A 16,068-nucleotide genomic window follows, 5' to 3' on the forward strand; every position below is an offset into this window, starting at 1 on the left:
GCTTATTACTTTTTTTTTTTTTTTTTACATTTAAAGCACAGTTTCAAAATCAGCTTTTTCAGTAACTGAAATTGTTAAAATTTGGAAAAACAATCTCACTATTAGTTCATACTGATCTGTAACTATCCACAAATTTTGTTGGGGGATGACAACGATGGCTTTAAAGGATATGAGAGGTAATAAGAGAAATCTTAAGAAATCTTAAAAAAAAGATAACTCACATGAATGCTTTAGTTCAACCTATTTTTACACAAGTGGTATTATTGCTCGGCTTTTCTTGAGCAAGTGAACCAGTATAAGGCTTCTTGGATTTCTTGAGAAGAGAGGGTATATGTACAGCCAGTTGGTGTTGCAGGGTTCAATTTACACAAGGCATACCTTGATGAAATCTACAGAACATCAGGATTTAAAAAACATTTTTTTACATTCTTTATTTTTATTGTGCGTAGAAAAAAATACAGTGGCTTAAGTCACCAAAACAGGCTCGTCGTGGGGTACATCACGTTATAGGTACAGTGTTTTGGCATGGTCATGGTGCACATTTTAACTTATTAACCTCAACGTATACTAGGCACATATTACATTTAAGGATCTTTGCTAGCATTGCAGTGTCATATTGATCCTAGGCTTCAGCCTTCAGATTAGCATAGATCAGCTTTACACGTCATCACATTAAGGTTAAGGCTTTATATGTATTACATGTATGCTAACATATATCGTACAATATGCCCTATAGGAGAGGGCCAGAAGAGTGAACACCTGGATTTTTAAGGTAAGCTACTAAAGAAGATGGATCTGCTGGGTAAAGGAACATTACCTCTACTTCATCTTTCTCTTCCTATTTTGCTAAAACAAAGCCCAGCCAACAATTGCCATCGCACAGTGCGATGACAAAGTCTCAACATTTTTTTAAAGGCATTTTCTAACATATTCTGGATTACTTGAAGTCCAGGGCAGGATGAACAATTATCCAAGGTTTTCAACTGATACAGAGTTGCATACTATCTTTACAAGCACATCTTGTTAATATTTCACCTTTAGTGATTGATGGTATCGGCATTTTCAGTCATAAGTTTTACATTCTGATCCATGGTACGCACACTAACTGCATGTGTACAACTCTGACTAACTAGAACACAATTATTTGGCTGTAGCTCTGCAAATTTTGAAAACCCCACCTTTACATATTTGGAAACTTTTATTTTATTAATATGTACACATTCTTTATATTAAAAAAAATTGTGTTGATAGTTACAGACAAGTATTAACTAATTTTGAGTTTTTTTGAGTTTTTGAGTAAGCCACTTTTAAATTGAATATGAAGATAAGAAGTTAAAATAAGTATTAGACCCAATGTACTATATATGGTATGAAAGCTCATAAAAAAAGTTTTAAAATGAGGCCACTCCATATCTCAACTATTGTCAGCTTTGCTTTATAGCTAAATAAAGTATCACATATTATCATAGCTATACATTTCATGTAATGAACATAGGCAGCTGAAATTGGGTAATTTTGCATTATACCATAGGACAAATAAGTACCTAAAATGTCATAAGAATCTAAGGAGATCACTCTGAAACAGTGCTATGATTTGATGTGGAATGACCCTGTCTTATTGCAATTGCAATTGTTTCGGTGCAGAATATTTGTAGATGACAATTAGAAAGTGAGTGGCTGGAGTGGACACGTAGGAGAATCCTTAAATTAAAAATTTCATCCGGTGACGAAGGTGCATGGAGTCTGCACCGAAACACTCAAAAGGAGTTTAATTTCCGATCATGTTTTATTAATTTACACTGTGTACTTTTTTTGCAAAACATGCACGTTTAGCGTTGGCACCTTAATTCACTTTCAGTAAAACACAGAAAACAGCTATCTCTTTACAGGGATAGTGGGTGATACTCTGCAGTGCCTGAGATAAAAGAAGCAGCTCAACACTAAAAGTGGAATACCCCTTATCCACAATAGAATACAGATACACAAGAAAAAGTGGTATAAAATATACAACAACCAGTGGAGCGCTGTTACAATTTTTAGACTTTTTAGACTGTTATTTTCTAGATCCAGTATTATTTCTGTTTCAAATTATTGTCAATAAATTATTTTTAATACTTCATATTTTAGTCCAACAAGTCCTTCCTAGCCATCAGGAACCTCACTTGGGGAGGTCCAGGGCTCTGTTAAAGGTGAGCACAACCATTACCACCTATACTATATTTATACTTCATACAATTCTACACAGCCGGTTTGTCTCTTTTTTGTTGTATATCCCTGGAGGAGTGTCGCTTGGGACAAAGGGGTGTGTTTGCTGCCCAAAAAGCATAAAGGATCTAGTTACGGAGCCAATACCACATCCATGGCTCCAGTCCATGTGAGTCGTTTTAGTAATTTATCACCATCACTTATTTCTATTTGGGAACCATATGCACTATATTTTTGTTTCTGTTTCCTTTTGTATGTACATTCAAGCATATATGTTCAAGATTGTCACTGTACTGAAGGGGTAAGTGTACCCTTCTATTAATTCACTTTCAACTCATTCTACTCTGTCCTGCTTAGCTAGTTCAGAAGGGAGAGAGCGTTCTGGTATGTGGCTGTCAGTGTGTTTGTTAGCAATGACAGCAGAGGTCTCTTGTCTTGTCATCATTCAATGATTTTAGTATTTTCCTTTGTTTTATCTGTATAGTTCCACTATGCATGTATCCTAACGTATCTCCGTGTTTGAAGGTGTTATAGATTTTATATGGCATGTGGACAAGTACAAATAGCAATACTCTGTTCAGGTGATCATCAGATTTTATAATATTTATCAGAGACTCAGTATTACTTTATACGTTTTTCACCTCTTTCCTTTTCATAACACTACAACTCCCACTACCCCTATTTGCTGAATGTACAGAACTATACTACCCCCTGTTGGATATATGTGGGCAGTATATTTGCTTAGAAATAATCTGTTCACATATTAAGCTTGGAGTAATTGGCCAGAGGCTAATAGAGCCTGATCTGAGTTACCCTTTCTCTGATCTCCTCAGAGCTATCATTTACGAGGCTATTAGCAGGACAGTTATAAGTAATTATTATTATTTTGCACAAATCACTTCTTGCACGTCTGTAAGCTAGACTATTAATTACCTAGTGATCTTTGAGCGACCTTATTCATTAGGGATCAGATTATACCAGCTGAGATCACTGTCATTACAGAGAGTGGGTCCCATTTTTTCTCTTTTCTCTGATAATTAGAGTCGGTAACACCCTTTAGATTCAAAAGTAAGCAGGTCATCACAGAAAGTATAGCACTCTATGTTTTGACGTTCCTAATAACAGTAGCAGCCTGCTTACTTTGGAATCTAAAGGGTGTTACTGACTTTAAGTAGTGCGATAGCGGCTGGAGGATCAATGGGACCACCCTTTATTAATAAGGAGCCATTATATTCTGAGCTAACTATGTGTGGGTCAGTAAAATATGAGTAGTGACTAACAATTGGAATTTATTGAGACATGAATATGTGATATAGTGCACCATCATTTCTTATTTATATATTTTAGGTTTTGATACAAGCAATACTAGTGGTAACATTTTTAATATTTTTTAAAATGTTCACCTACATTGTGACTTTCAGCCAAAATGACTTATTAGTTTTGATTAATTGGAAGAATGGAATTCCACTTTTAATTCTGACATTTCGTTAAAAAAAAAATGCTTTTTAAGGGCTGGCTTTGACCAATTCCAGCACTGAACTCAATAGTCTTGGGAAACTATAGTTCAGTTTAGGCACACTGCACTAAACTACAGGAAATATCAGATAATGACACTTGCAACAGAGTATCAATTAAACGAACAGTGTGAGCACCATAACAACTTTATTTCAATGAAGTTATTATAGTGCCCAGAGGGTTCCTTTAATGTTCAATGAAACTACTATCAGGTGCCAAAAGTAGATCCAGATGGAGATCAGCAGACCTTTCTACAGCCAAACAGCCAAATATAATTACAAGCACTACAAACTACAGGACACCACAGCAATACACGGAGATTAATGAAATGACTCAAGCAGGAATGTGTTTGGTTGCCACGGTTCTGCTATTGTAATTGGTATTTTTACTGAGTTTCCAATTACATTGTTTGCTTTCAAGGTTATACTTAATTTATCAGGATAGAATTTTTTGTGTTATAAAAATATTACCTAACTCGGCATACATGAAATCACCCACACTCTCATTTGCATTACTATAACGTGATTTTTCATAATGTCTTATTCTTAGTATGATGTCTGACATTATCGCTTTATTTTCCATAGTCCGTGCATTTTTTCTTGCTCCCATCAATGTTCTTATCTTGTGCTTTCATTTATTTTAACTTTGCCCTGGCTGTGTATCTACAGTTTGTTTTTAGGCTGGCTTATCACCTGTTTGTTCACTATATTTGTTTTTAGTTGTTACCTGTTTATTTTTGAGGTCCATCGAAAGTTCATAATCTGAGTTATTGGTGCCATGTGAGCAAGTGGCCGCATTCTTTCCTCTCTGTACTCTAATTGGTGACCCTGTGTGGTGAAGACTTGTCTTGTTCAGGATCTCCTCCTCTCCTGGTAGCTTGCTAGAATCACTTGTCTGCCGCTCACTGTCCTGAACCACCCATGCTGTACACAGAATCTTCTTCTGTGCTGAATCGTCACTGCAGAAGAAAGAAGAAGAATGTAATATACACTGGGCAAAATAAACACACATCAATGCACAATCATAACTGGAATTACTTCAGGAACATTCTAGGGGTCCTGAACCTTCAGGATGTGGTGGGAAACCTAAACATGTGAATAGAAGTAGAGATGCCCGACCTCTTCAATTTCTGTGAAAAGGGTTTCCATTTAGTTGTATCTATGAATGGGGTTTCCATTTAGTTGTATCTATGAATGAATCCCTGCAAATGGGCCTATTTTGCAGATACAGCATCTGCACAATTCCTTGCACACACAACTTTGTCTTATATTAAAGAGCTGTGAGTTTAATTTATACATTCCACTTGCAGAAATGCTAGCAAAAGTATGGATTTCTATTTAAAGGGTTACTCCAACCACTATGACCACTTCTGATTTTAGAAGTGGTCATGGTGGTAGGAGTCTGTATCTGCAGTGTGTCTGCTTGAAACACTGCACATCCAGAGATATCTTAATTGTGTGTCAGGGGCTTGTTACACTCCCAGCACACGTGACCGAGACAGAGTTCCAGATTGCCCAACACCAATTCTGTGCAAGGACTACACAAGTCGAGTGTAACTAAAGCCCTCTGTCCTCTCTTTACTCTACGCTAGTTTTTTTTTTCTTCTCTCACCCTCCTTTCCAATGCATGCACTCTGACCTTGTTAAATGGTCCAATCAGAGGCTTCTTTGTTTGAATCCCATTTATGAAAAACAATGACCAAGAGGGTATTATATGTGCAGAAAAAAGCACCCAAAAAGGGTTTAAATAAACCTTTAATGTTTTGTTGAACCCTCCCCACCAGCCAATCAAATCGTCTGCATTAGTCCGGTGTACCAGGATCCCAAAGGGTCAAAAGCTAAAAATTGACTGACACGCGAACTCTCACAAAGGTGGTTGTCTTGCTCCCTGTCCCAATGTTACTCCCCCATCAGGTGTATATGACACTTGCTGGAACAATATGGGATGCACTGATGCTGATGTGCTGGCAGTAAAGCCAACAAGTTGGTATCAGTAGTGAGGCTTGCTAGAATTGTCCCCAAGCAGGACCAATCACAGCAGAGTGGAGGCAGCAACATGTGTGGGTGTTACAGAATCCTCTTAGAATGGAAAGGCAAAAGTGAGAGGCAGCATGTAAGTACTACTATTAGAGCTCCTAAACCACAAAAAAACAAACATTTATTTTTATGATAAATAATATATTCACTGCTTTGGGAGCGGTTACAGCTGAGTTCCATGTTCATTTTAAACTGTGGTTAGTAAGATTTTATTAACAAGATTTAAAAGAGTGTACATTAAGTGCACAAATCACGGATTGATAGGAACATTGCCTAGTTAATATTATAACAGATAATACAAAGTTATTACAAAGAAATACAGAAAATGAAAGCAGACCATGGGAATCAAGGAATTATGTCTAGATTAGACATAAATCTTCTCAAACGACACAAGGCAACCGGCTGTGCCAGAACTGCAAGTCTCAGGGTTCATGCTGGGACCAAATCCACTGAGAGAAAGGTAAAAAAAAAAAACAAGGAATAGACATAGTGTCGACAAAAGGAAACGAAGAAACAGGGCTAGAGAGAGAGACATTAAAAAAAGGACATAGAATCTAGGAGAGGGAGGAGTGAGAAAAAGAAGAAAGGAATTGCCATAGTCTCCATTGTACATGGGTGCATATTAGGAAGAGACTGTGTGATTCTCTGGGGCCAACTCAACTCACCCAGGTACCTAGCAGCCTCCAAGGAACAGAGGAACTCCAACCAACAGAGCCATCAATGTGTGTAGCGCCCCTTGACCTGTACAGTGTCTGCTGCTACATTCTCAAACTGGCGACTTTGAGAATCCACTTTGCAAGAGAAGGGGGGCGTGTCTGTCTCCAGTATCAAGGAATTCGTGATTTTGCTACATTAAGTAAATGTGCCAACTTTACTTTAAACTGTGCGTCTTTACTGTTCAAATATTTTCAGCTATGACAAACTAGAAAGACATGCTGCAATTTGGGGACTCTAGATTTGTCAGATCAATACAGGAAGTAAATAATGATTGAGCTGTGTGAACTTCAGCTGGAGTTCTAACTAAAAGCCACTGGTCCAGCCAAAGTTCCCATATAGTATCATACTTAGCTGCACACTACTTTTCACACATAACAGAGTTAAAAAAAAAAGCCAGTAGAAGACCTTCTCCTACAGGAGAAAATTGCATGTGATGAGGGCACACAGGAACGTTGCCAAACCATTCTAAAAACGGTTTGAAAAACCACTCTTGAGGCTTACAGGGCACTCTGGGCACCATAACCACGTCACTGACCTGTTGTGGTTGTGGTGCTTGGAGTACTTCTATAAGTGCATCTTTTTTGTCTTTTCTGCAAAGACCATGTATAATTTGAAGATCTTAAACCAACCTAAAATGTGTTTTTGACATGTCCAAATCTTACCTGTAGGTTCTTTCGTTGGCTAAACTTTGCTTTTAACCAATGATGACTTAAAGATGGTCATGCCCAAAGAGCTAGGGTGAAATCAGGCACTTACTTATATGTACTAGACATGTGCAATTCGTTTCGAATCGAATTCAGTCCGAATTTGGCAATTCGGAAACGTCCGAATTTCCAAGTCAATGTAAAACAAATGGATCCATTACAAATCGAAACAATTTCTTACGGATACATTCATTCTTGATAAGGAGATCAACTTATCTACTAAACAGCTGAAAGAGCATATTTAAAGCGGCACTGTCATGCCGAACTTACCTTTCCTCAATCTCTTCCTCTTCTCACCCTCTCTTGGGATCTGTTATTCATTTCTTCCATTCTTCTTTAGTTTTCTTTAAAATCATAAGACAAAGTAGGGACTCTGTCTTATGGAGGATTCCTCCGCTTGACCAGCTCTGACCAGCGGAGGAGCAAAGTGTGCTTCATTTCCGCTGGTCAGAGCAATTTTCCCATGATCCCTAGCTTTCCTCCCTGTTCCCACAATGCTTCCTGTCAGTATTGCCGAAAGTCCTGTCACTTAGACAGAACGCCGGCAAAACTGCCGAATTGCATCCTAACAGAATGAGCACTGTTTCTCCATTGGTGTTAGGATGCAATTCGGTACTTTGTTCGGATCGGAATTTCATTCAAATGAATGAAACTCCGATCCTATTCATTGCTGTGGCTGCATCTTGCAGCCGCTTAGTAGATAACTCCCTAATTCCCACGGTATCAGGGAGCTATCTACTAAAAGGCTGAAAGACCTAAATTGGTCTTTCAGCCAAATTTACTAACACCAAGTAAAAATGACTTGGTATTAGTAAATAATATGCCCCTACTCGCTATACCGCGAGTAGGGGCATGTCTAGTAAGCAGTGAGCAGCCTGTGGCTGCTCACTGTAGAAAAAAAAAAAAAAATATTGCCCCCCACCCCTAAATGACGGGTGGGGGCCGTTAAGTAAAATAAGGGAGGGAGACCTATTGTCCCCCCCCCCCCGGCCCCCACCCCTGAGCGGTGGGTGGGGGCCATAAAGATAATGAGGGGGGGGACCTACTGTCCTCCCCCCCCGGCCCCCACCCCTGGGCGGCGGGTGGGGGCCATAATGTTAATAAAGGGGGGGGGGGACCTACTGTCCTCCCCCCCGGCCCCCACCCCTGGGCGGCGGGTGGGGGCCATAATAGTAGTAGGGGGGGGGGACGTACTGTCCTCCCCCCCGGCCCCCACCCCTGGCCGGCGGGTGGGGGCCATAATGGTAATAAGAGGGGGGGGGCCTACTGTCCTCCCCCCCCCGGCCCCCACCCTTGGGCGGCGGGTGGGGGCCATAATAGTAGTAGGGGGGGGGACCTACTGTCCTCCCCCCCGGCCCCCACCCCTGGCCGGCGGGTGGGGGCCATAATAGTAATAGGGGGGGGGGACCTACTGTCCTCCCCCCCCCGGCCTCCACCCCTGGGCGGCGGGTGGGGGCCATCATAGTAATAAGGGGGGGGGACCTACTGCCCCCCCCCCGGCCCCCACCCCTGGGCGGCGGGTGGGGGCCATCATAGTAATAAGGGGGGGGACCTACTGCCCCCCCCCCCGGCCCCCACCCCTGGGCGGCGGGTGGGGGCACTAAGTAAATCCCCCCCCCCATCAAGGTGACTAGGGGTGCCCAAGACCCTAGTCACCCACCCCCCACCCAAATAAAAAATGCCCCTACCTACCCCCCTCACCCTAAAAAATAGTGAGGGGGGAATAAAATTGCTAACCTGTAAAGTAAAATTAAACTTACCATTCGACGTCTTCTTTTTTCTAAAATCTTCATTTTTCAGCCCCAAAAAAGGCCAAATAAAAAACCATCATAGCCGTCGAACTAAAAATAAAAGAAAAAACCCGAGCGCAAAAAAAAAAACCCGACGAAAAAGAAAAAACCCGAGCGCACAAAAAAAATAATCCATCTTCACCCATGGAGGGCTCCGCGCAGACTGAGCTCCGCAGGGCTGGGCAAGGCTTATAAAGCCTTGCCCCGCCCTGCAATTAGCCTAAGAACACTCTGATTGGTGGGTTTAAGCCAATCAGAGTGCTCTTTGTCATTTTACAAGCGTGGGAAAGTTCTTTGGAACTTTCCCACGCTTGTAAAATGACACAGAGCACTGTGATTGGATGGCTTGAAATCCATCCAATCACAGTGCTCTGTGTCATTTTACAAGCGTGGGAAAGTTCCAAAGAATTTTCCCACGCTTGTAAAATGACACAGAGCACTGTGATTGGATGGCTTGAAATCCATCCAATCACAGTGCTCTGTGTCATTTTACAAGCGTGGGAAAGTTCCAAAGAATTTTCCCACGCTTGTAAAATGACACAGAGCACTGTGATTGGATGGATTTCAAGCCATCCAATCACAGTGCTCTGTGTCATTTTACAAGCGTGGGAAAGTTCCAAAGAACTTTCCCACGCTTGTAAAATGACACAGAGCACTGTGATTGGATGGATTTCAAGCCATCCAATCACAGTGCTCTGTGTCATTTTACAAGCGTGGGAAAGTTCCAAAGAATTTTCCCACGCTTGTAAAATGACACAGAGCACTGTGATTGGATGGATTTCAAGCCATCCAATCACAGTGCTCTGTGTCATTTTACAAGCGTGGGAAAGTTCCAAAGAACTTTCCCACGCTTGTAAAATGACACAGAGCACTGTGATTGGATGGATTTCAAGCCATCCAATCACAGTGCTCTGTGTCATTTTACAAGCGTGGGAAAATTCCAAAGAATTTTCCCACGCTTGTAAAATGACAAAGAGCACTCTGATTGGCTTAAACCCACCAATCAGAGTGTTCTTAGGCTAATTGCAGGGCGGGGCAAGGCTTTATAAGCCTTGCCCAGCCCTGCGGAGCTCAGTCTGCGCGGAGCCCTCCATGGGTGAAGATGGATTATTTTTTTTGTGCGCTCGGGTTTTTTCTTTTTCGTCGGGTTTTTTTTTGCGCTCGGGTTTTTTATTTTATTTTTAGTTCGACGGCTATGATGGTTTTTTATTTGGCCTTTTTTGGGGCTGAAAAATGAAGATTTTAGAAAAAAGAAGACGTCGAATGGTAAGTTTAATTTTACTTTACAGGTTAGCAATTTTATTCCCCCCTCACTATTTTTTAGGGTGAGGGGGGTAGGTAGGGGCATTTTTTATTTGGGTGGGGGGTGGGTGACTAGGGGCTTGGGCACCCCTAGTCACCTTGATGGGGGGGGGGGGGGGGGGAATTTACTTAGTGCCCCCACCCGCCGCCCAGGGGTGGGGGCGGGGGGAGGACAGTAGGTCCCCCCCCATTATCGTTATGGCCCCCAACCGCCGCCCGGGGGTGGGGGCGGACAGTAGATCCCCCCCCCCCTTATTACTATTATGGCCCCCACCCGCCGCCCAGGGGTGGGGGCCGGGGGGGAGGACAGTAGGTCCCCCCCCCCCCTTGTTACTGTTATGGCCCCCACCCGCCGCCCAGGGGTGGGGGCCGGGGGGGGGAGGACAGTAGGTCCCGTCCCCCCCCCCTTATTACTATTATGGCCCCCACCCGCCGCCCAGGGGTGGGGGCCGGGGGGGGGGGACAGTAGGTCCCCCCCCCTATTACTATTATGGCCCCCACCCGCCGCCCAGGGGTGGGGGCCGGGGGGTGGAGGACAGTAGGTCCCCCCCCCCCCTTATTACTATTATGGCCCCCACCCGCCGCCCAGGGGTGGGGGCCGGGGGGTGGAGGACAGTAGGTCCCCCCCCCCCCCTTATTACTATTATGGCCCCCACCCGCCGTCCAGGGGTGGGGGCCGGCGGGGGAGGACAGTAGGTCCCCCGTCCCCCCCTTATTACCCTTTTTTTTTTTTTTTTTACAGTGAGCAGCCACAGGCTGCTCACTGTTTAGTGGACATGCCCCTACTCGCGATATAGCGAGTAGGGGCATTGGGGAGATTTGAATCTCCCTTGTGCTATTATGGGGGTCATATTGACCCCCATAGAGTGAGGGGAGGACCTGGGGGGCTAATGAAGTGGTGGGGAGCACTGCTCCCTGCCGCTTCTGTCTTTACATATTACAAGGAGGGAGCTGCACGCCGGTAGCTCCCTCCTTGTAATAAACCGAACAAACAAACGAACACTGATACACAGTGTTAGTTTGTTCGTCTGATTTTTTCTATTCATTCATTCGTCTGTCTGATGAATGAATGAATAGGTGAAATTCCCGTTCGCATGTCCAGATGTTTCACTGGGCATGTGCGGGAATCTCACAGTCTGTGTAGTGTGGGTAGATGACGTGTCCCACAGGGACTTCACCTACCCACACAAAGATGGCGGCGCCCTGAATATAGATCGGGGCAGAAAATAAAGAATAAAAAATAGGTAATGTGGGGGGCATAGGGGCATTTGGGGATGACTAGGGGGTCGATTGGATGTAGTTGAGGCGGGAGGGGGGTTAAAAAAAAAACGGAATTCGGCATGACAGTGCCGCTTTAAGAAAAGAGTGTTCAGTAGATTGCTCCCTAATTTGGTATCCTTAAATGTAGCAATGCCACGTAAGGATAGCAAATGAGGGTGCTATTTAATAAACAACTGAAATCTGAAAAATAGAAAAGAGGTTTTCGTAATTTAGATTTTTCTGCAGTTTAGTAAATAACACACTGAATTGGTATCCTTTTATGGGATTGTCATATTTAAGTATACCAAATTAGGGCGATAGTATCCCACTTAAAGGACCACTATAATGCCAGGAAAACATACTCGTTTTCCTGGCACTATTGTGCCCTGAGGGTGCCCCCACCCTCAGGGACCCCCTCCCGCTGGGCTCTGGAGAGAGGAAGGGGTTAAACACTTACCTTTCTCCAGCGCCGGGCGGGGAGCTTTCCTCCTCCTCTCCTCCTTCCTCGCAACGTCATTGGCTGAATGCGCATGCACGGCAGGAGCCGCGCGCGCATTCAGACGGTCGCATAGGAAAGCATTTACAATGCTTTCCTATGGACGCTGGCGTCTTCTCACTGTGATTTTCACAGTGAGGAGCACGCAAGCTCCTCTAGCGGCTGTCAATGAGACAGCCACTAGAGGCTCTGGAGGCCGGATTAACCCTCAGTATAAACATAGCAGTTTCTCTGAAACTGCTATGTTTATAAAAAAAGGGTTAATCCTAGAGGGACCAGGCACCCAGACCACTTCATTAAGCTGAAGTGGTCTGGGTGCCTAGAGTGGTCCTTTAATGATAGCAAATTAGGCAGATATCCACTAAATAGCTGAAAGCTTAAAACTAGGAAAAGGGCTATAAAGGGCTCTTCTTAATTTAGATATTTCAGGGGTTTAATAGGTAACTCCCTCCAAGGTGAGGTCATCTAATAAGACTCTCTATCAATTCATCCACACCGATGTCCTTCACCATCTAGGCTTCCACCTTAATTGTGCCCAGCATCACAGATCATCTCCATGTCCACTACAATATGATGTAATCCACATCCGTAATACCAAACAAAAATATCAGTTTGTAAATTATATGGTATTATGTCAATTTCTTTATATGATATTGTTAAAGATCATTTAATGTAAAAATAACATATCAAGATAAACTATCAGCTTTTGGAGTATGTAAACCACTTAGAGGAGTTTATTCATGTTAAAGTTATTCAAGGACAATTTTCTTATAATTTAAATGTTATGCTGAATGCACATTAATGTTAATGTAATGCTCCATTTTCAGTTTTATTCTGTTCAGAAAAGGCTGTTTTTTGTTTTTTTTACCCAACATGCACGCATTGGCTTGTTTTGCAAATGTCTGCTTTCAGTCTTGGCATATTGTTAATAGACGTCAATCATTTGGATTGGCTTTTGCTCTGTTGCCTGGCAACCTGTGAGATTAAAAGGGGTGTTTTGCATGTTTCTTTGCCTCCCTTGCACTCTAGTCATTACATTAGAGGGTATTCATGGCGTTTTATTTTTTTCTGCATTTTTCAATAAATGTTCCCTTATTGTTGAACAAGCCAGTGGATGTACCTGATAACATTATAACAATCTAGTTTTGAAAAAGTCATTTTTACTGTCCTATATACATATTCCCATGTCCAACAAAACCTTGAGCAGTCCCTTTAGTTTCAAAACAGTTCATACACAGCATCCTATTTCTGCTTGGTTGTGCACTTTATATTTCATTCTATGAATGGTGAATAAGTGCACCAGGAATAACTATATATATATTAATTGTGATCACACTATAACTAATTTCTTAAGCACTAAGATATATAAAATAGGGGGCGAGGCCTGGCAGGCAAGATGGCTGGACATGCCTTTTGAGTGCTCTGAAACAAAGGAACCAAAATTCAAATATTACTGCCCAAAATCGAGTTACTAACAGCCTTGTATGACCGTGACTTACTACTGAATCGAGTGAGAGCTTCTGGAAACAAGTCCCACATGAATCTATGGAGAAACACCACTGTCTGACCATGTGGCCTAATCTGAGAGGTGACCTAGTGGCCGGGAGAGGCAGCGATCTTCCAGCACAGGGACCGATCTGAAAAGCTACGATCCAGGAGCCCAGCAGCAGCCCCCCCTCCTTGGACCGGTGGGGGTCTTCCCGGTCCCCGCTGGGGAAACCTACTGTGAAGAAAGTAAACTGAGTTTCGGCATTTTCTTCTGTGTTCTTGCTTTTCTGTAACATTTCGTTTGTTTTGGATTTATTGGTTCGGCAGTTTAAAACTACCGAACACCGACCACCCTCCTGGCTCATTAACTTCAAAGAGAAACGTCTATTAAGCGCTCTTTGGGCGGCCACCGTTCATATAGCCGAATGCCATGTGGAGCAGAAAACAGCGGCCATCTTGTTTGCACGAAAGGAGGCAGCGGGACTTGGTCGTCGAGTGTCTGGAACTAAAATTGGACACTCGACTTCCCGAACCACCGCTGAAACATACGAACGCCTGCTTCCTTTAGTTGCCGAACAGCCAGGAAAGAGCCATTCGGTAGTTTGCTTCATACGAACAAGGGGAGCAATCACTCCTATAAGCCAGGAGGATCCATTCATGACTTTATTCGTTTTTATGCCATTTTCGGAATTGACCGACTGCACATGCTGAATTTGTGGAACTGTTTTGGGCAGGAGCCTCGTGTGTGGTCGGTAAATTATGACTTCCACACTTTTTGAGAACCCCTGAACCGATCTGGGTGAAATTTAAATATGTTGGTCCCCAGATTGGGGCTATCAGGGGATATGTAATTTGTGGGGATACCTGTTGTATAAAGGGGTGTTCTAATTTTTGGGAAAATTGTGTGCCCTCTGCCTGGAGATAATTGGGTTATTCCTTAACTTATCTCAATATCTCCCAGGCAAAGAGAGGGAGTGTGTTACTGTAAACCTGTATGCTGATTGGTTATTTCCTTTGTTTACTGTGGGAGGTCCTCTTGCAGGAGGATTCTCATAAAAGCCAGTGTGGCATCAATAAAAGTTATTCCTGTTACACCCTTTATGAAGTCTAGGCTCATGCTTGGGGAATATTCTACTTGCTGGGGAGAATCGTCTTGGAAGCTGCATTCATCTACACTGTTCCTCTACACCCTAACTGCAGTTATAATCACTTATGCTTAGCTATTGGGAAAGGAATAGAAGACCGCAGTACCATAACCACTGCAGGTCTTAACACCTACTCACCTGACATGCCAGGATAACATGCTGAGCTGACTGCACAACGAAACCAAAATGGCGACTGCACCCCAGCTTGTGAAACCTCAGGAGGGCCCAGGAATCCGGCTATGGAGGGAGCACTTTGAAGCTCAATTCGACCTGATTTGTCAAGCGATCTGGAAACGCATAGCGCACAGGCCTCCCTTCTGCACCTTACCAGCCGAACTGGAGAGGACGCGACTGTAACCTACCACGCTAAAGGCTAAGGGCCTACATTAAGGAGCGTCCCTGTCGCCACCCACGCAAACGGAGGGCTCCCTAAGGTTGGAGTGCCTTAGGGCATGGAACTCCAGCAAAAGGGAGAAGGAGAGCCTCTATCCTCGCAACTCTGGCCGTCCCAAACAGCCTGGGTGGGTGAAAAGCCACAACCCATGTCCCTTCAGTATGAGTACCGGTTTCTGTCACAGGTCTGCATATGGGCACAAGGAGACACCATGCAGGGCAAAGGAATGAACTGTCGGTATAAGCATACTAGTGATATCAGGTGAAGGCTTGCTGCTGCCCTTATCTCAGCTACCACCCTGGTCACAGAGCAGGACTGTGATTACATTATTATTATTTGAAAAATACCCAGTGGTACAAACATTCCATTTGTTTTAACTGTTTAATAAGCCTGTGTTACTACATCTATACTTAGTTACTTTACCTTATATCTGAGAGGCCATATCTGCATATAAGTTTAGCATTCTATATCCAAGTGCAGACACACATGCCTAGTCAACCAAAGCTGTTTTTTTCATCTCGTGTCTAGATAACCCTGTTGGGTTCATAAAATTGGAGTAATGCATCCTCTCAGATGTTCTGTATTTTATCTTTTAACCGTCCTTTAATATAAAAATGTGCTGATTTAGGCTATACACTTTGCTTTACACTTCATCTTAGGTACTATGGAAGTCTCAGTAAGTGTAAATGGTTCACGCTTTATGTCTAATACGCACACCAAAAATAAAGAATAAAAAATAGTATATAAAATATATAAATAAAAGTCCAGCATCCAGTCTCCCACAGTACTTAGACTGGATGCTACTGTGGGAGACTGGATGCTGGACTTTTATTGATATATTTTCTATACTATTTTTTAATAAAGTTGCAGTTTTTTTCCTATTTCTCTCCTTGGTTTACTTTTTGTTCACTTTGCACTTTGGATCCTGCTTATATCCCTTGGTGGGGATTATACCACCATTAGCTTTCATCGCCAGAGCAAGTCATTGCTCTGGAAATCGTAAGTAGGATACTTAC

At 43.0% G+C, this 16,068-nt stretch overlaps 1 protein-coding gene across 12 annotated transcripts in view; it reads right to left on the reverse strand.

Moving 5' to 3' along the window:
• Nucleotides 1-16,068, reverse strand: part of IQSEC3 (IQ motif and Sec7 domain ArfGEF 3) — a 152,706-nt gene that overhangs the window by 42,161 nt on the left and 94,477 nt on the right. For all 12 annotated transcript variants that reach the window (XR_010090435.1, XR_010090434.1, XR_010090432.1 and 9 more), the window contains exon 3: nt 4,447-4,678. Coding sequence is in view for 8 of the 12 variants with exons in the window: in XM_063447730.1 (XP_063303800.1) it covers nt 4,447-4,678 (232 nt within the window). In the remaining 4 variants the exon portion in view is untranslated. The remainder of the gene's footprint in view (nt 1-4,446; nt 4,679-16,068) is intronic.

The sequence above is a fragment of the Pelobates fuscus genome, chromosome 3, assembly GCF_036172605.1.
Source record: "Pelobates fuscus isolate aPelFus1 chromosome 3, aPelFus1.pri, whole genome shotgun sequence".
Classification (NCBI taxonomy): Eukaryota; Metazoa; Chordata; class Amphibia; order Anura; family Pelobatidae; genus Pelobates; species Pelobates fuscus.